Genomic DNA, 19,567 nt, shown 5'->3' with positions numbered 1-19,567 from the left:
ATCCTGCATATCTATCTCTGACCCCCTGGTGGGCTCTACATCTACATACAAAGTGATCCTCAGTCTCCACCTCCTCGCGGCACAATCTGCATATCCGCTCAGCTCTGGGAACCTGTGCCGCTCTCCCAGCCTCTATCTCTAGCTGATGTGATGAGACTCGTAGCTGTCCAATAGCAACGCGAGAGTTGTGTGGCATGTATACATCCATGTACCGCGGTCCATGTATAAACCCATCCCCTGAGATGCTCATAAAGTGGTCTCTGTAATACAGCATCTTCGGTGGTAGTGGGCTCTCTGGTGCTGTCCATGTCTCCTGTATGTAGTGCTGCCATATGTCCTGTCTCATCACTCTGTTCCTCTCATTGAGAGAGAGGTAACCCTGTGGAGCAGACTGATCATATTGAAAAGGTGGCAACCGCTCAATGTCTATCCCATGATGTGAGAACCACTATAGCATCTGTGCATACCAAGAGACTAATATTAAACGTTTTCAAATGACCATAAAGGTCTATGAGACAAAAAGTTACAAAGTTGTGTTACAAAATCTGGCAACATATGAAATGAAATGGATAAAACAAAAATTGTCTACCTCAAGCCCAAGGCCCAAGGCCCAAGGGCTTGGGCTGTACATACATCACATCAGCGTTGGTGTGCCATTATTATTCACATCCACATCCATAAGGTAGGATACATCCACTGCTAGGGGAGGATGGTTCCAATGTTGTTGAAGTAGATTTCAGATCTAGAGCTGTCACATAGAAGGGCGTGGTCAGGGTCGTCGTGTCCGTAGGATTTGGCAAGCCCTCTCAATAGTTACTCCCCCGTGGGCATATGGTCATGATAAGGCACTTGCAGGTGTGCCTAGGCTGAATATCCTCCTGCTCATGGGCACACCGTCTGGTCACCTCATGTGGTGTTTGGGTAAAGCACTCTGTGAGGATTCTCTGTGATGCGTCTCCTCTTGGTCTCTGTGCTTGGCATAGCCTATCTTAGTGGCGACGCATCTCCAAGAGAAATAGACCTAGAAATCATTCGTCCTTATACTCCATGATTCTGGAGTGGGCCAAAAACCCCCTAAATAGGCAGTGGTATCTGCCTCGTGTCTCATAGTACATTGGGCATCTACATATGTAATGCTCCTCTGTCTCTACCTTCCCTATCTTACATCTGTATCTTTTGTTGCCTTCACTGTATACCAGCTACTCATCTTGTCAAAGACAACATCTTTGCTTACTCGCATCTCACAAGTTTGTAGGGTTGTAACATCTCTAACCTTTCTACTCCAAAGCATAACCAATGAAGATGCATTTCTCTGCCTTTGGATCCAACTTTGTTCTCACTTCATCGAGAACATACACATATACAATACACCCAAACACTTCCAAGTGAGACACATCCGATTTTATGCATGTAAACCCCTGTTCATGCATCATATCATGAATAGCTACAGTGGGGGGGTCATGTTCATAATGTACACAACAATTGCTACTGCTTCTGCCCAAAAAAAAAAAATCTTTTTAGACATCAAGACACATGCCACTTCTGCAATGTGCCTATTTTTTCTTTCTGCAACACCATTTTGTTGCGGAATGTACTTGCATGTAAACTGTCTGTTGATTTCTTGCTTTCTCAAGAAATCACTGAACTCATTGGAGAAATACCTGTTGTAACGGTAGTCTCCACTGTTTTGGGTGCTTTCTCGTTGTTTCTATACCTCTAGAGGACCTCCTCCAGCCGGGAAATTTTTCCCATATTTTTTTGGATTATTTTTCACATTTTTGGGACCCTTTTCTTGGCATGTTCCATTTAATGCTCTAGTCGGCCTGCTTTATGCTGGCCGATTGGGCTCTCTAGGTGCTATATAGTATGGGCTTTGCCCTCACTTGTATCATCTCAATTTCTACATATTCTGGGATCTTGGCTGCACCTACGGTGTGCCTCGTGTCTACTCCAGATTTGTAATCACCTTTTGGTGTATATGATCTTCCTTCAGTTCCTGTGCATCATGTATTTGTGAACTTCAGTTCTCTTTCATTGTTTGGCACTTTGTTAGTTCAGAGCGGGTTCAAGACTGAGGATTTGGTGGACAACACCTATATCTGTTTCTTCCTAGAGGAGGAAGAAACTGAGCTAACTAGAAATTAGAACATCATGTTCTAGTTGCCACTCCCACCCAACCTTCATCGCGCATCCGGAGGGACTCCCATCTTTACCCCTCTACTTTTACCTCAGCTTATGTTTTGGCTAGTCGTGGTTGGTTTTTGGCTGTGTTCTCATCTACAGGCATATTTTTGCTGAATTAACAGCCTCTTCTACCATTCTTTTTCCCTCCCTCTTGCTTTTGAACCTTCTCTCTTTCTTGCCTTCTCGGATCTGCATGTTGAGTTTTCTTACGCTTTAAAGGAGGAGTTTTCATGCAAAGGATGGCTTCAAATACTTTCATCGTTCCCCAGTTGGAGAAAGACTCCAAATTTAATGGCTCCAATTATCCCCAGTGGAAGGATGCCAGCTTAACCTTCTGTTGGGTCTTGATCTTTGGCGGTTTGACGATGCTTCTACTCCAAATCCTGACCCCGCAAAATGAACTCACCACAGACTGTGAATTACTGGACCAACAATCTTCGGGCACGCACAATCATCTCCTACAACTTGAACCAACCATATCTCTCGGAATTTTCCGATATGGATAAGCTAACCAAACCTCTAAGGAATACTTGCAACCCGTTTTCAGAGGAACACTTACAACTGCAAGCTTCATTTAAAATCCCAACTCGATGAGCTGAAGATTACCGAGACAGATGATGTCATGGCCAAAGTGTAAGAACTAAAGAAGATCCATCAACAACAAGCCATCTTGGGAGTCCAAATCTCCGATGATAACTTTGTCATTGAGTTACTGGGTAAACTTCCTCCATGTTATCAATCCTTCAAAGATACCATTGCCTTTCGTCCTGTTCTTTCCCCAATGGATGCGGTGATTGGCACGCTTCAAGACAGGCAAGATTTCATGAAGATCTCTGACTCTTCTCCTATTGAGTCAACTTTTTCAGCCAAAGAGAAGCCCAAATTGCAACCCAAAGGAGGTAATAAAAACGGTGGCAAATCCAAGGAGGAGTCTACTTCAGGCTCCAAGGATAAAGATAAAGGAAAAGAAAAGGGTAAATCTACGGAGAGGAAATGCCACAAGAAAAGCAAGGTTGGTCGTCTTCAGCCCGATTGCTTCAAGAAGAAGAGTAACGAGGAGAAAAAGTCAATACAGAAGGACTCCGATGACAAAGAATCCAAACCCAAAGACAAATATGTGGCCTTTGTTCTGGTCGAAGAGTGCACCTTATCCACTGAGGCACGGACTACTACCTCTCTTGAGGGCTGGATTGTGGATTCCGGGGCTACTTCTCACATGACTCACAACAAGGATGTCTTGGAGGACACTCACTCTGTCTCTATGCGGGTCCGACTTGCGAACAATCAACCTGTTGATACACCAATTATAGGTAATATTCCTCTAGTTCAGGGAGGCCATAGTACCTAGAGAATGTCCTTTATGTTCCAAAGTTATCCAAAAACTTACTCTCTGTCTCTAAGGTAGCCCAGAAAGGCTATGGCTTATACTTCGATGATCAGATTTTGGAGATCATTCACAAAGATTCCCACAGGATTATTGCTCGAGGCATACAAGAGGATGGTCTCTACAAGATCACCAGTTCTCAGGAGGAACGCAATCTTGATCACTCTCATCTGTTCCAACTTCTAGCCTCTCATCACGCTCTTCTTACATAGGAGGATACTACTCTTTGGCATGCCCGCTTGTCTCCCGCCACATGGTGGCAAGCTTGCCTCGACTACCTCGGATGTCATCAACCGTTCCCCCACAGAGAAGTGCTGGCATGCTTACAATTAATTTTGCATTGATGACTTCCTTGATGCATCGTGTGGAGCCTTCTACACCAGAGGAAGCCTTACAAATTCCTAAGTGGCAGCTTGCGATGGGGGCGAAAATGGATGCCATTAACAGAAATCACACATAGAAACTTGTCCCCACCCTTCTCATAGAAAATGTTATTGGTGTCAAATGGACTTATAGTGTGAAGTTTCTTGCTAATGGTTCACTCGACAAATATAAAGCCCGCTTGGTGGCTAAGGGCTATGCCTAGAAGGAAAGTGAGGACTTCTTGGGGACTTTTGCTCCCACCGCCAGGTATACCACCATTCACACTATTCTTGCCATTGTTGCTCACTTATCTTGGCCCATCTTTCAAATGGATGTCAAGCCCGCCTTTCTCAACGAGGACCTTCATGAGGAAATAGATGTTGAACAAGCCCTTGGCTTCATCCACGATGGTTTCAAGAACCATGTTTATCTTTTTGCGGAAAGCTCTTTATGACCTTAAACAAGCTCCTAGATATGGTACCAAAAGATCGATGCTTTCTTTCTCTCTCATTCCTTTGAGAGAACTTCTGCGAACAGTAACCTTTACGTTTTGATAGAGGAGGATTACATCGTGGCAAGAAGAGTGAATTCTTCTTGGAAGAAATACACTTCTTGGGGCACATCGTGTCTTTAAAGATGGAGTCCGTATGGATCCTTCGAAGGTAGAAGCAATTCTTAATTGGCAGGACCGTTCATGATGTACACAGCTTTTTGGGATTGTGTTCCTACTACATGCGGTACATATGGTATTTTGCTGAGATTGCTTTGCCCCTTCATGCTTTGACAAAGAAGGAAACTGTGTTTCGATGGGCTGATCGAAAAATTGCAGCCTTTAAGAAGCTTATGAAAAAGCTTACTTCAGATCCCGTATTGGTATTACCGGATCTCCGAGAGGCTTTTGTTGTCCAATGTGATGCATGTGGGAACAGAATTGGGGCAATTCTCATGCAGGAAGGACATGTGATAGCCTATGAGAGTCGTATATTACAGAATGCCGAGAAGCATTTATAGGTCTATGAGAAAGAGATGTTGGTTGTAATTCATGTTCTTTCTACATGGAAACACTATTTGCTTGGGACTGATTTCACTGTGCAGACAGATCATCAGACCTTGCGTTATTTCCTCATGCAAACTAAGCTTACTGAGAAGCATATGAGATGGGCCAACTTTTTGTCTATGTTCCGCTTCCAGATTGTACATGTGGAAAGCAAAAAGAATGTTGTGGCAGATGCTTTGTCATGCAAGCCATAGGTCTCAACAGTTTCACTTGCTTATCATCATGAGTTTGATGAGATGAAAGAGCAGTATGCGCAAGATGAGGATTTTGAGAGGGTCTACGATCAGATGTCTGAGGGTCAGCGGCATGATCATTATACTCTCAGGGATGGCTTTTTGTTGATGCAGGATAGACTGTGTGTTACCAAGCAATTACAGCTCAAGGTTATGATTCAAAGTCATGCTCCCATTGAGGCCATGGCAAAGGCAGTTGAGGCTTTCTTTTTTTTTTTTTCCGAGAAAAGATCCTTTCATTAGTTATATAAAAACGCCTGTAGGGCTACAAAAGATCCTCTTTGCTCATAAGAAAACAGAGCAGAGAACAAAGCAAGGCAGCCAGGGAGACTCCCTAGGTGCTGAAAAGTACAAGTATCAGTACAAAGAACTGAGAGGCTATATCATACAATAGGAGGGGGGAAAAGCCAAACAGGTGGCCTGTAGTGCCAACAGGGGGACCCCGCGTGTAGGGTATAGAAGGGGCCGCTGCGCCAAGTGGTGTGAAAGGCCTGGCGCCGCAAGATCGCCTCGTCCGAGTCGCCCCGGATGCGGTCATACTGTCCTCGTAGGGTGTGGATCAACTCCTGCCAAATCCCCCGAGAACAGTCTCTGCTGGTGGCTCTAGTCTCCCCTCAAAGGCCCTGAAACACCGGGCTCTCCAGGTGAACCAGATGGTGAGACTGCTGAGGAGTTCCCATCGTAGATCCCTCTCCTGTGTCCAGCCGGCGGACGAGAAATCCGGTGAAGGAACAAGGCGAGGCTGGCCCCTAATGAATCTGATGGCTTGGCTGTCCTGCTCCGTCTCATAGCCCATAGCAGGCCCTGACAAAGTCGACCAAGCAGTGGCACCCCACGTATACATACCCTCTCGCAATCCACAATGGCCTGCCGCCATACATCCGCAATGACCATACATACTCCTCCCTGCCCACCCAAGGGACCAAACCCTGCAGACCAAAAGGTGTCCCATCTACCAGGCATCACCGTCCGGCACTTGCACACCAGATTCCTCCTTGTCTTGGTCTTAGGGTACATATGCGGTTGACCCATGTTATCTTTTCTTACCCCAACCTTCTACTACTTAGTCATTTACTACATGAGCACGGTTGTTAGGTCTTCTATGGTGGCTAGTGTGGCTTGTGGCTCTTTCTTATAGATATTGTTGACCTATGTTATCCTTTCTTACCCCAATCTTCAACTACTCAATCATTTGTTACATGAGCATGGCCACTAGGTCGTCTTCTATGGCTGGTGTGGCTTGTGGCTCTTCCCCTTTGTCACCAACCTTTAAAGAGACTGTGTCACAAGGTTCTTCTGATCTTTCAGGAATATTCCTTGAAGAAATTTCCATGAAGTTATCGTAAAACTCTATGGTAATTCTATAGTAGCATGGTTCAAAGCTTTTTTTCTTTTTTTAGTATAAGGCATTATGAAAGTTTGAATCAAGGATCCCTTCTAGGAATCTTCCATATAATGTGTGCCGCCAAGGCCCTGTACATTCCATGAGATGATTCTCATGGATGACCTGCTGAGGTGGATGCTGTCTCAGCCGTACGACGGGCCTTCGCAAGCGGCTTGGATGGAGAATAGTCCCCATCCGAGCGGCTACGAATCTGCCCACCCGGTGTGCTGCAAGAATCTCGGATCAGGCGCCAGTGGCTGTGTCCCATGGCGATTGCCTCCCGCTCAGACAGAGCAACCTCGTGTATGCATACATATCCAGGGTCGCGTGCTAAGTCTGCCACTATGCGAACGACCAAATGTCGAATCCCTGAGGCATCCACACTCCCGGGATCAATGAAAAAATGAGCCAACTCCCATAGTCGGCCTATCACATCTGTCACCTCCAGATCGCTCACATGGTGCGAAAACTCAACTGCCTGAGTCTTCAAAGTGCTAAGAGCGAGCTCCAGAGTCCACTCCCAGTCACGTGGGCCATAGAGAGGGAATGAGAAGGCCACCGCTGAATCAAGTGCCTCCTCCCCGCGGGCCAGAGGTATCACTACATGAACTCTGATGGGTGCTGGCTCATGGGGGCCCTCTGCTCCAAAAAGCCGTGTGAAGGAGTAATCAAAAGCCTCCGAGCGCTATCTAGTGTTGAGACGACTCAGCCGACTGTGGATAGAGGATATCCGTGAAGCCCAAATCGGCATGGTAAGTCTCCTCTGCGGTGCTCGAGCAAGGTCGGTGCTCAGAGCCCTCCAGACTGTAGGTGAACGCCGCCAGGGGACTGCCAGGGCCTCCCGAGGAGCTGAGGCGAGCGGGAAGGGAGGGGGGGGAGAAGGGGGTGGGGAAGGAGCCGCTGCCGAAACCGGAGCGGGGACGGGAGGAGGCGAAGGTGGAAGCGAGGCGGGAGGGGGGGACGGGGGCGGGGGGGTGGGGGCGGGGGTGGGGGTGGGGGCGAAGGAGGGGGTGCTGGCATCTCCTGGTCCTCAGTCGGCGCTGGGGTCTCCTCCTGGAGGGGAGCAAAGCTGTTCCTCACGGGAACCCAGTGATGCTGAGACTGTGGCTGCTGCATCAGTCTCTGGGCGTGTTGCTGTGGCTGTCTCCCTCGACGGCGCCCCTGTCCAGGCTGCCACTCCGAGGTCTCTGTGGGCTGAGCAGGTGTCCCGGAGGCTGCCTGCCGAGCCGCATCTGTGGGCGGGCCATCAGGGGCCTGCTGCTGCGGTGAAGGTCAGGGTCTGCTGCGAGGGCAGGCCTTGGTCAGGTGGCCGACTTGTCTGCAAATAAAGCACTGGTTCGGGAGCCCCGAGAACTCCACTCTCTGATCAATCCATCCCCCCCCCTATCCTAGGTAGCTGAATGACCTTCGGAAGGGAGGAGATGTCAGGAACCAAAACTCTGACCGAAGGTAGCCCAGCTGCTCTAGCCACCACTGAAGCTGCAGTGGGGCTAGTCTCAAGCACTGAGCCCACCAGTGCTCCTAGCCTCGAAAGGAGCGGAAGGTACTCGCGGCGGAGTCCAGGGAAGCAAACAGTAACATGGAAAAGGCGCTTTCCCTGCTCGGCCGCTGCTGGGTCAAAGCCATGCTGCCAATGTCTGAAGAATGCCCAAGCGCCCCTGATGTCAAGGGGACTCATGGCTAGGACCTGGGCCACGCTCTGGGCAGTCTCGAACTCGATCTGGTAGTGTCCACGGCCCAGTAGCTGAACATCCAGGATCTTGCCCACATCTGCAAGAAGGTGGGCCTGGAGAAGATCCCGGATCTCCCCTCTGCTGGGGCGAGTGCCGACTATACGGCAGATGGTGGAATGTGCCTGTAGGCGTTCCACCTCTGCAGCGAGGCTCACTTCCTCTTCTAGCGAAAGAGAAAGCCTGATGGGGGTATCCTCAGGGGCGGGCGAGGGGGCTGCGGAAGAGTCCCTCTGAGGTGGGGCGGGAGGAGCATCCATCAGAGTCTGAAGCTATGGCAAAGGCGGAGCGAATGCGGAGAGACCTGCAAGAACCGAGCTGCACACAAAGGGCGGAGGGGGAAGGCAAACCCTAGGGGGGGGGGGGGGGGCGGAAGCAGCGCGAAAGGAGGGGTGGGGGGAAAGAGAGGGCTGGCGGAGGGGGGGACAGGGCGCTGAAGAGGGGAGGGGGGCACGATGGCGAGCAGATGGGGGCGGGCGCTTCAGCGCAAGAGAGCAAGGCGGAGGGGGGGCGCATAAGCGAGGGTACGCGGGGGGGGGGGGGTCGCGATAGTTGAGGCTTTCTTTTATTGGCCGACCTTGAAATGTGATGTCCATGCTTTTGTTAGGCAATGCATCACATGCCAAAAGATGAAGCTTAACCGTCAGAAGACACCAGGGTTACTTCAGCCTTTACCTATTCCAGATAGACCATGGGAGAGCATTGCCATGGATTTCATATTTGATCTTCCGACGAGGACACAAACGGGGAATGATGGCATTTGGACTATCATATGCAGGTTTAGTAAACAAGCACATTTCATTCCTGTACGTAAGAAGATCAAAGTAGATCACATGGTTGGCTGTTGCAGAAAGTGCCCAGCCAACAGGTTCCTCACACTCTCTCTCTCTCTCTCTCTCGTGGAGGATGGTAGGTTGGGAGGAGCGTTGCCAAACAGAGACAGCCGACTATTATTCTCTCTCTCTCTCTCTTTCTTTTCAAAATTTACAGGCCAGTGGGCGGTGTCAGACGCACATAAGCTAACAGTTCCTCTTTCTCCGGCTCGTGAGCTGTTCGGGAGTGTTTCTCCGTGTCCCTTGTGAGAGAAGGGATTTGCAGCCTAAGAGGGCAGAAACAAGAGCAAATCTAGCATGTTTTTGGAAGAGTCCACGGGCTGATGTATGAGAATCTTGAGAATTATAACAAGAAGTTTTGGGAAGCTCTACTCCCAGTTACTTCTTATCGTGCAGTGCCACTATCTAAGCAAGTTGAGAAGTATTATTGTGGGTTGCCCAAGAAAGTGCGTGACTATTGCATTAAGACCGGAGTAACAAATATGTCGCAGGTGATAGAGAATGCCATGACGGCAAATGTGTTACTCACTAGGGTTTCAACTAGATTTAAGAGCAGCAAAAGCACTAGCAAGAAAACTGAGAAGTCAGGGCATGCATCTTGGGATGCAACAATGGCTGCAGAGAAGCGGCGTAAGATTTTACCAATGCCTAAGAGAAAACCTGAGGAGAAACAAGCTTTGTTGGATACCAAGAAATGCTTTTTCTCTACCGAAGAGGGACATGTCTTTCAATTGTCCTAAGCATAAGTCCAACAAGGACTCTCACACTAAAGGGGAGCCCAAGACTAAGAGAGTAAAGCCTTCTGCAGGGTTAGTTCTTAATCTTGTTGGGGAACAATCAGGTGGTGAGAAGACAGAGTTGTGCAGGGCATGGAGCAAGGTCAGAGATCAGAATGCTTTGATCTTCTTTGACACAGGTGCTAGAGCCAACTTTATCTCACTAGATTTGGCCGGCAGATTGGGGATCCGTTCAGAGGAGATGGGGCCTATTTATGAGGCTAATATGGCTTGTCCTAGGTATGCAGAACCCATTACCCCTATCATTGGGAAGCTGAGGCTTCATGTGCAGGGTTATGTGGATAGTGAGGAGTTTTATATCATGCCACTTGATGGGTGTGATGTTTTGTTGGGTATGCCGTGGTGCCATAGGGTACATGCGGTGGTGGATACGTATAACAGAAAGATTACTTTGACTCATAGAGAGAAAGAGCAGATTGTGGATGTAAAGCTTAAAGGGAAATCTGTTTCTATTGTATTGGCTTTGGCCATTTCATCAGTAATGAAAAAGCATCTTTCCATGTACTTGGTTTTTGTTAAGGATACAAAAGATGAACCTCAATCTAATTTGTCTATGTTAGATAAAGACAAGACTAATTTCCTACGTGAGTACCAAGATAGCTTTTTTGAGTCATTGCCGCAAGGAGAACTTCCTCCGGAAAGGCCAGAAGATGATCTGATCTTATTCCACCAAATAGACTGCCATACCGTGTTAGTGCAGCCCAACAAGAGGAAAACATGAGCCAGGTACAGGAGTTGTTGAAAAAGAGACTGATCCAACCAAGCTCATCACCCTTTTGCTCACATGTGCTCTTGGTGCAAAAGAAAGATGGTTCTTGGCACATGTGCATAGATTACAAGACGCTAAACAAGAATACCATCAAGAATCGATTCCCTATTCCAAGGATCGATGACATTTTGGACTGCTTACAGGGCTCCACAATCTTTAGTCAGATAGACTTGAAAAGCGGGTATTACCAAATCCACATTAGACCTGAGGATGTGCATAAGACAGCATTTCGGACCACCTTTGGGCTATATGAGTTCTTGGTCATGTCCTTTGGCTTGACAAATGCTCCCGCTACCTTTAACAAAATGATGGACAGGATTTTCCGACCTCATCCAGTGTTTGTGGGCACATTCTTTGATGATATGATTGTGCATTCACGCTCAAAGGAACAGGGAGCATTTGGTCATAGTGTATGAAGAACTCAGGAAGCATAGGTTGGTCATAAATGGCAAGAAGAGTGAATTCTTCTTGGAAGAAATACACTTCTTGGGGCGTATCGTGTCTAAAGATGGAGTCCATATGGATCATTTGAAGGTAGAAGCAATTCTTAATTGGCCAGATTTGAGGACTGTGCATGATGTACACGGCCTTTTGGGATTGTTTTCCTACTACAGGCAGTACATACGGTATTTTGCTGAGATTGCTTCGCCTCTTCATGCTTTGACAAAGAAGGGAACTATGTTTCGATGTGCTGATCAGAAAATTGCAGCCTTTAAGAAGCTCAAGGAAAAGCTTACTTCGGATCCCGTATTTGTATTACCGGATCTCCGAAAGACTTTAGTTGTCTAGTGTGATGCAGGTGAGAACAGCATTGGGACAGTTCTCATGCAGGAAGGACAGTTCTCATGCAGGTGAGAACAGCATTGGGACAGTTCTCATGTGATAGCCTATAAGAGTTGTATATTACAGAATGCCGAGAAGCATTTACACGTCTATGAGAAAGAGATTGTTGGCTGTAATTCATGCTCTTTCTACATGGAAACACTATTTGCTTGGGGCTGATTTCAGTGTGCAGACAGATCATCAGACCTTAAGTTATTTCCTCATGCAAACTAAGCTTTCTCAGAAGCATATGAGATGGGCTAACTTTTTGTCTATGTTCCACTTCCAGATTGTACATAAGGCAGACAAAAAGAATGTTGTGGCAGATGCTTTGTCATGCAAGCCATAGGTCTCAGCAGTTTCACTTGCTTATCATCATGAGCTTGATGAGATGAAAGAGCGGTATGCACAGGATGAGGATTTTGGGAGGGTCTATGATCAGATGTTCGAGGGTCAACGGCATGATCATTATACTCTCAAGGATGTCTTTTTGTTGATGCATGATAGACTGTGTCTTACCAAGTAGTTATGACTCAAGGTTATGATTGAAAGTCATTCTCCCATATTGAGGCCACGGCAAAGGCAGTTGAGGCTTTCTTTTATTGGCCGACCTTGAAACGTGATGTCGATGCTTTTGTTAGGCAATGCATCACATGCCAGAAGATGAAGTTTGACCGTCAGAAGACACCAGGGTTACTTCAGCCTTTACCTATTCTAGATAGACCATGGTAGAGCATTGCCATGTATTTTATATTTGATCTTCCGAGAACACAAACGGGGAATGATGGCATTTGGACTATCATATGAAGGTTCAGTAAACATGCACATTTCATTCCCGTACGTAAGAAGATCAAAGTAAATCACATGGTGAAGTTGTTCATGGCGAATATCTTCAAGTATCATGGAATGTCGTCGTCTATCATTAGTGACCATGATCCATGGATGACGAGTTTATTTTGGAGAGGGTTGTTTGACAACATGGGTACAACTCTCAAGTTTTCATCATTGTTTCATCCACAGACAGATGGGCAATTGGAAGAGGCCAATTTCACAGTATTAGATCTTCTAAAGTGCTATGTGTCAAAGCACAAGTTTTGCAATGGTAATCAAACTTGCCAGGAAAGATCTACGGGGCTATCACCTTCTTTGGCCAAATCTTCTAACCTTTTCAGAATTCCTTGAGGGGGGGTTCCCACCCTTCCCCCTACTGCAAGTTCTCCCCCGCACGGGGCCGGGGAAAGCAGGGGTCCCCCCCTCGGGGCCCCTTCCCCTTTCTTTGCCTAATCCGCTTTCGCTCACCGCTACTAACAGAGTCTCGGTTGGTTTCCTTTCCTTTAGCTACAATGATGTTTCAGTTCGCTAAGTCTCTCAAGTCCGAGGCGGAGCCGCAGCACAAGCAACAATGGGAAAAGTATGTGGAGAAGGTACCACCCATTTTGCACACAAAGAATAAGATCTTTCAGGCTGACCAGTATGTGGAGAACATGGTTGAAGCTTACAGGAGAGTGAAGTTGGCACTCCAAAGAACTCAACAAAAGCAAAAGAAAGCAGCAGACCGTCACACGCGTGCATTAGAGTTTGCAGTAGGTGACTGGGTTCTTTTGCGTTTTGAAAAAGCCAGGCTCAAGAAGAGGAAGGGTAAAGAGCGCTTATTCCGTAAGTTGAGAATGCGCTACTATGGACCTTTTCAGGTATTGGAAAAGATCAGTGAGGTGGCCTATCGTGTGAAGCTACCAGATCACTGGAGGATTCACAATGCATTTCATGTGAGTCTACTTAGACCTTTCCGTGGGGATGTGCCTGAGGATGTATTAGATGAGGCTCAACCAGAAGTTTGGGGGCAAATTTGGGGAAATTAGGCAAAGACAACATTAGAAAACTGGAAAACAATGGAAATTGAGCAAGGAGTGAAAATGCAAATATAGCAGAGAGAAATGAAATCGGGGTCCAGTGGCGTAATGATACAGATATTGGAGATAAAAGATAGAAATTCATGCACTTACAGGAGAAAATCAACCGAGCTTGAAGTCGAGTATTTCAGATGAAGTGTGCATTGTGAACGATTATAGAGACATAAGAAGCACATAGGCAGCACACCGACCAGTGTGCAATCAATTATGGCCCATGGAAGAATTTTAGCATACAGCACAGCAAAACAGACCTCCCTGCGAACTGATCTAGTAAGAACAGTATAGCCCACACAAATCGCAAACTGTGCTTATTTGGAAAATTGCTTTTGTTTTACCCTTCAGCTTGGAGACAAGCAAAAGCCTGAAAAGCACTTCTCAGCTTCCTCCCTAATCATGCAAGCAATCCTGCTCATCAGAGGCAAGATCCATGCCACATAGAGAAAGAACAACAAAAGCAGCAAGTATACATTGTACCCGTACAGAGGGTGAAGAGTGGCTCCTTAAGAGTTTAACACCGTTTCAACATTCCATTAATGCCTTGGATCTTTGACTAACCATTCTAAATTCACATTAGCCATGGCCTGTCTCAGCCCATGGCACAGACCCTAGATTCCCCCGTCTAATCAGACTTGAGGGAATCCTGTAAATACAAGAAATGCAACAAAAGAGCAATACTCAATTGTACGATATTACAGATCAATTTGCTGAATGTCAAAGGAGACTGGGTATGTCATAGAACCCAAAAAAAAAAAAAAAAGTAATACTGAAAGGAGACGACAGGTGATTTTGTTTGGGTCCTTACCTTACTTAGCGCCAAAAAGGTTGCTTTCACGGTATTGTGAGGATTAGCAGATCCAACCAACTGCAATCATGGACATCACCAGAATATTGAAAGGAGAATCCCTGAACTCAATCATAATACACTTGCATGAGTCTGTTTATACAAGAAAACCTGAAGTATCTGGCCTTTCATGCTTACCTTTGACTTCACACTTTTTATTCCAGCCAGTCTCAAAATGCCTCTTACTATGCCCGCAGCCCTGAACTTTCCGAGAGTCCACTCTGGCCACAACCGGACCTAGGAAACAAAAAAGACCGATACAACGTTTAAAAAGACACAAACATAGAAATTGATACCCAACCCCTGGACACACACTGTCTATTAATATAGAAAAGCCTTCAATCCACAACTTACACCCACTGAATCAACTGTCTTACCTTTGTTTTTTCGTATTTTGCCTCCACATAATGGTATATGGTTTGATCCTTGAACCTCTCAAAATAATATAGATTGTTCAGGGCCTTGACACTGGCCTGGAACAAAGCTTTTCTATTAAGTAAGCCGCTTGAAACAGATGCAATGTTTATATATGAAAATTACTGGGAAGCAGCAATACCTCTCTGATTGCACGAGTGGCTTTAGGACCTTTCCCCTTAGCCCACCCAGCGAGTCCATCTCCATTCCCACAGATAACTAGAGCAGTAAAGCTTATTTCTCCTCCACCCTAGATTCATCTTTGTTTAGCCAGTGTGGTTTAAGAATGTACGCAATAACTGCACATGCATATATCTACCTTGGTCACTTTGAAGGTACGGTTGACATCAATCACCATAGTCTTAAATTTCTGCAAAAAGAAAAGTTCATTGAAGTTCTCAATAGTCCTGCCTGATTTTGAAAAATATGATTTAAATATATGTTAAAAGAAATATAATTTAAGAGTAATTATCATTGTTTAGAATGCTAATTCATATCAATATAAGTTTTCGATGATTCAGTAACAAATAGATTAGTTTTCTTACAGGTAACAATGAAAATTTAATTGAAAATTTGTAATGCACATTTTTTTCTTCGTATTATTTAAAAAACAACCAGATTCATCTAAACTATATAGCTTTTAAATATTCTATTAGATTTTTTATGTGGGATTTTCATTTTATGTGCATGTGTGCATGCCTACATGAAAGAGATAGAGAGAGAGAGAAAGAAAGAAAGAAAGAAAGATTTTATTAATGTCTTCCAAAAGACCGAACTCGGCCTATGAGACGAATCGGAGTACCTATATGGGGTATCCTCTGTCATCCCAACAAAATGAAAAAGTACTGAACAAAAAAAGCTGAATCTGGGTGTGCAGGGGATGGAGCTCTACTACTAGGAGAATGCAAAGCTATATGCATAGAGTATACAATCATGATATGCAACCTAGCTAGCTCCATCCTGTACCATACTGGGGGTATAAAATGGTATACATCAGTGAAGGGGGTGTCCACAGCTCCCTGGAGAACATCCAGGAGAGAGAGAGATTATTTTTTTGTATTTTTTTAAAAGGTCTCAAGCCCAAAAAAGGGCATTGTCTTCACCTACCTTTTCACAAAGGCAGGCCAAAACTATAACCCAATGAAGTTGAAGTACGAAGACGATAATCCAATAAAACCTCTGCCCCATAAAACCTTACCCTTAATAATATCTCCCTTTCTCTAGTCCTCAGATAAGCGAGTCTCTCCTCCGGAGTCTCTGGCTTATCTGCATCCTCTTCCTCGAAGTCAAGCTTTTTGTAGCCACCACCTGCACGGGCCGAACCACCAAACTCATCTTTCACCTCCATTCCAGAACCTTCTCTTCCTTCTACACCTTTTCGCTCTCCAGGTTGACCATACTCTCTGTCAAAATCATGAAGCGTGCGTCCTCGACTCCTCCCCCCTCCTCCACGATAATAGCGTACTACACGGTCTGTGAAAACAAAAAACATGATGAGCATATACGCAAGTAAACAAACTAATTCACAGAATTACAGAATGGAATCTATAGCATAGGCTTCAGCTTTGACTCTTTTATTGCAGAGAGTGTAAAAGCAGATACCAGTGTTCGGGAAAATATTTTTACCGAGCCTTACATCAATCCTTTTTCACCATGCATCAAAGAGGAAACTGTAATTTTGAACGAGTATTTTCTTCACACTTGAATCTAATTTTAATTAGAACTTAAAAAAATTGAGGTATTATTCCTTCTCCCATCAATTTGAGAATGTTTTTTTCCAAAATTGAACAAGTTCTAGGCAAAGATGAACCTATCTTTTCCCAAACCTTGGCTGATAGCTCCCCCAATGTGCAACAAACAGGGTGTAGCAAACAGGTTTGTGCATCTCCAAAACCAAGCCAGAACCATCCCGTGCAACAGAGTAGTATGTATTCTCTGCATGCATGTGGAGCCTTAAAGCAGCTTGTATACATTCATATGGTAGGGGACACATAACCTACATCACGTTCTTGCATAAGTGTCAGAAAATAGCAGGTATGTGTACCAGGGCACATGTGCATCAATCCTAGCAGCTGTCACGCGTGTGACAGACCCAAAACAGTAAATTCACGTCCTGCTCTCTTCTTGCACAAAACACCTACTGTAGCGTCCATTTAGCTACAGTAACTTCACTTCCTGCTCTCTTCTTGCACAAAACACCTACTGTAGCGCCCATTTAGCTTCCTAATTCTAGCCCATTTATCACCACAACCGTTAAGACCTACATTCAGGCGTGCATTCACACATGCATAAACAAAGAGATACTAAAAAGAGTCTAACAAGATTGGATCCAAGACGGCATGCAAAAAAGGGTTTGTTACTGGGCTGCAGGCTTCTCTCTGCAAATTGGGTTTCCAATTTGCACACTGCAGAACTGTCTCCGTGATGCAAAAAGGCACCCTGAGCAATCACCTCTATATTAATCCAACTCCAAAAGTGCATAAGCAACATGCCAGGAGAACCATTCCATACAAAAGACAGTATCTAATAAACCACTTGCTCTTCCATCATCCCTCTCCTACAAGGGCATTGGTGATCCAACAACTACATCAGCTACTTGTCAACCAATACCTCCTGTCCGCTCCTCCGACTAGCAAAGAGATAGCATGGTAGCTTGTCCAAGTGCTCTTGCTGCTCTTAAAAAGACTGAACACTACAATGAGAGAGAGGGACTGCTTGCAAATCATTTTTTAGATGACAAGCTAATCGCAAATGGATCTTTATTTCCCATTTTCTGTTGAGGAAAGCGGTGCCTAAGTGTAGCACTAGGATGTTTCCACAAAATGGATAGATCGGAGCGGCGTGAACACAAATGCGATGGGTGACCTCCCGGGATTTGGCCCCCACCCAATTTCCAACATGGTATACCTCTTAAGGTAAAAGGGACTCCTACCATTCGAGTGAACAAGCTCAGACAATACTTTGAAGGTGATGAACTGAATGCGGCCTTGCCAATAACTTTTGATGACCACCAAGTTACAACAATTTTCGATGGAGGAGACGGAGTGAGCATTGTGACCAAAAAATGCTCGAAAAAATGGGGACACCCGATTATTAGTTAAACTCGTTGATGGAGCCACCGCTAGACCCATTGGTCTATTAAAGGATCTTAAAATTAAGATTCTAGGAACCACCTACCGCCACACTTTTGTGGTGATGAATTTTGGACCTCAGCCAGTTTCATACGAATGCATCCTTGGCAGACCCTTTATGCGAGAATCCAAAATGATCCATGACTGGGATACTGACCATATCTACATTCAAAGAAAAGATTTCACCTTCAATATCACTCTACACACATGGAAAGTGCACCCCATGAGTGGTAGACTGTTTATAGAGGACTCAGTCACAACTACAGCCATGGGTTGAAGGGTAACCTTTGAGCCACTAGAGAAGCGAAGTTGAGCCTTGAGCCATGAAAACATGGACAAAGTTGAAACTCTAAGCTAAGAAAAAGTGGACAAGTTGGCACCAAGGAGGGGTGTTAAGAAAAGTGGTTCCAAAGCGTAGCACTAGGAGATCCGAAGGTCCTCCATTGCCTTAAGGTTTTGGGGTCTGGATGGCTAGACCAATTTGTGGAAACCTCTAGTTAAGCGCGCATTGGCGTGAACACAACTGGGATGGGTGACCTCCCAAGACTTGGCCCCCCACCCAATCTCCAACATGGTATCAAAAGTGGACATGTTGGCACCAAGGAAGAGTGTTGAGAAAAGTGGTGCCGAAGTGTAGCACTAGGAGATTTCCACAAAATGGATAGACCGGAACTCTCTATCACCTTAAGGTTTTGGAGTCTAGAAGGCTAGACCGATTTGGAGAAACCTCCAGTTAAGCGTGCATTGGCATGAACACAATTGGGATGGGTGACCTCCCTTGACTTGGTCCCCCACCCAATCTCCAACATGGGTATCACAGCTTCAGTGTGTGAATACTCCCTATGAGTGTATGCCTCTTAAAGGTGAATGTGTGCAAGTGTGTATGAACAAGCGCTTATAGCCACTTAAGTGTGTGTGTGCGTAGTAATGATGTCACTAGTTGTCATGTGCACAGTGTGTATCTACCGTGTGTTACACGCACACAAGACTAGCTTCGAGGTTTGGAGAAGCTTGGAGCTAGGCAGGCTAATTGGTGAGCTGAGTTAGGGATAGACTAACGGGCGGGCACCCAAGTATGGACGGGCGAGCACCCAAGTGTGGACGCCCAATGACCAGCCAAGAGTCTATAAAAGGGTGACCAAGGTTAGTCATTAGTCATATAGAGTCTCGCATGATTTGTGAGAGCTCTATGGTCTTCAGCTTGGATCTAGTGCAAACGTGCACCTGCTTCATGCAGCCGAGGCCGGCAGCAGTCTCAAGGCCCGCGAGGGTAGCTTCGTGGCGGTATGGGACATCAGAGGTAGAGATTGGTCGGTACGTCCATCTAGTTAGCTCAGCTCGTGGCTCGGTGGGGACAGCCAAGTATGTGGGCTTGCCCACGGCTGTCATGGTTCGGTGGTGAGTCAGGCCTGCACCCCCTTCTTGTTTGTTTGGTTTGTTTGCAGGTTTCAAGTCTCGTGCCAAGAGCGTTCTACGAGGAGATCTATGGGGTTTTGACAGTGGTATCAGAGCGTGCCTCGTGAACGAGCAAGTCGGTAGGTAGAGAAGATGAGGTCGAAGATAGGTATGTGTTCAAGAAGCTTGCTGTTTTGTTTATGCATACTTCTGTTTTTCAGATTAGTATGTGCTTTTTTCATCAAAGAAACCGGTGATGAGGGTGTAGGTGGTTTAGCAAGGTTGTTTGCTTAGCAAGAAAGAAAGAAAGAAAGATATAT

General features: G+C 45.8%; 1 protein-coding gene across 1 annotated transcript in view; it reads right to left on the bottom strand.

Annotated features, from left to right (window-relative positions):
- Window positions 1-19,567, bottom strand: part of LOC147630387 (uncharacterized) — a 96,791-nt gene that overhangs the window by 5,667 nt on the left and 71,557 nt on the right. The window contains exons 3-8 of the mRNA XM_086810251.1: window positions 15,920-16,194; window positions 15,041-15,091; window positions 14,864-14,971; window positions 14,685-14,780; window positions 14,446-14,544; window positions 14,269-14,328 (exon numbers count right to left, since the gene is read on the bottom strand). Coding sequence (XP_086666377.1) covers window positions 14,269-14,328; window positions 14,446-14,544; window positions 14,685-14,780; window positions 14,864-14,971; window positions 15,041-15,091; window positions 15,920-16,194 — 689 coding nt within the window. The remainder of the gene's footprint in view (window positions 1-14,268; window positions 14,329-14,445; window positions 14,545-14,684; window positions 14,781-14,863; window positions 14,972-15,040; window positions 15,092-15,919; window positions 16,195-19,567) is intronic.

Source organism: Cibotium barometz, chromosome 16, assembly GCF_041138505.1.
Source record: "Cibotium barometz isolate CiBa-2024 chromosome 16, ASM4113850v1, whole genome shotgun sequence".
Lineage (NCBI taxonomy): Eukaryota > Viridiplantae > Streptophyta > Polypodiopsida > Cyatheales > Cibotiaceae > Cibotium > Cibotium barometz.
Note: the sequence above shows the minus strand (reverse complement) of the source record. Positions and strands in the feature narration are given on the sequence as shown.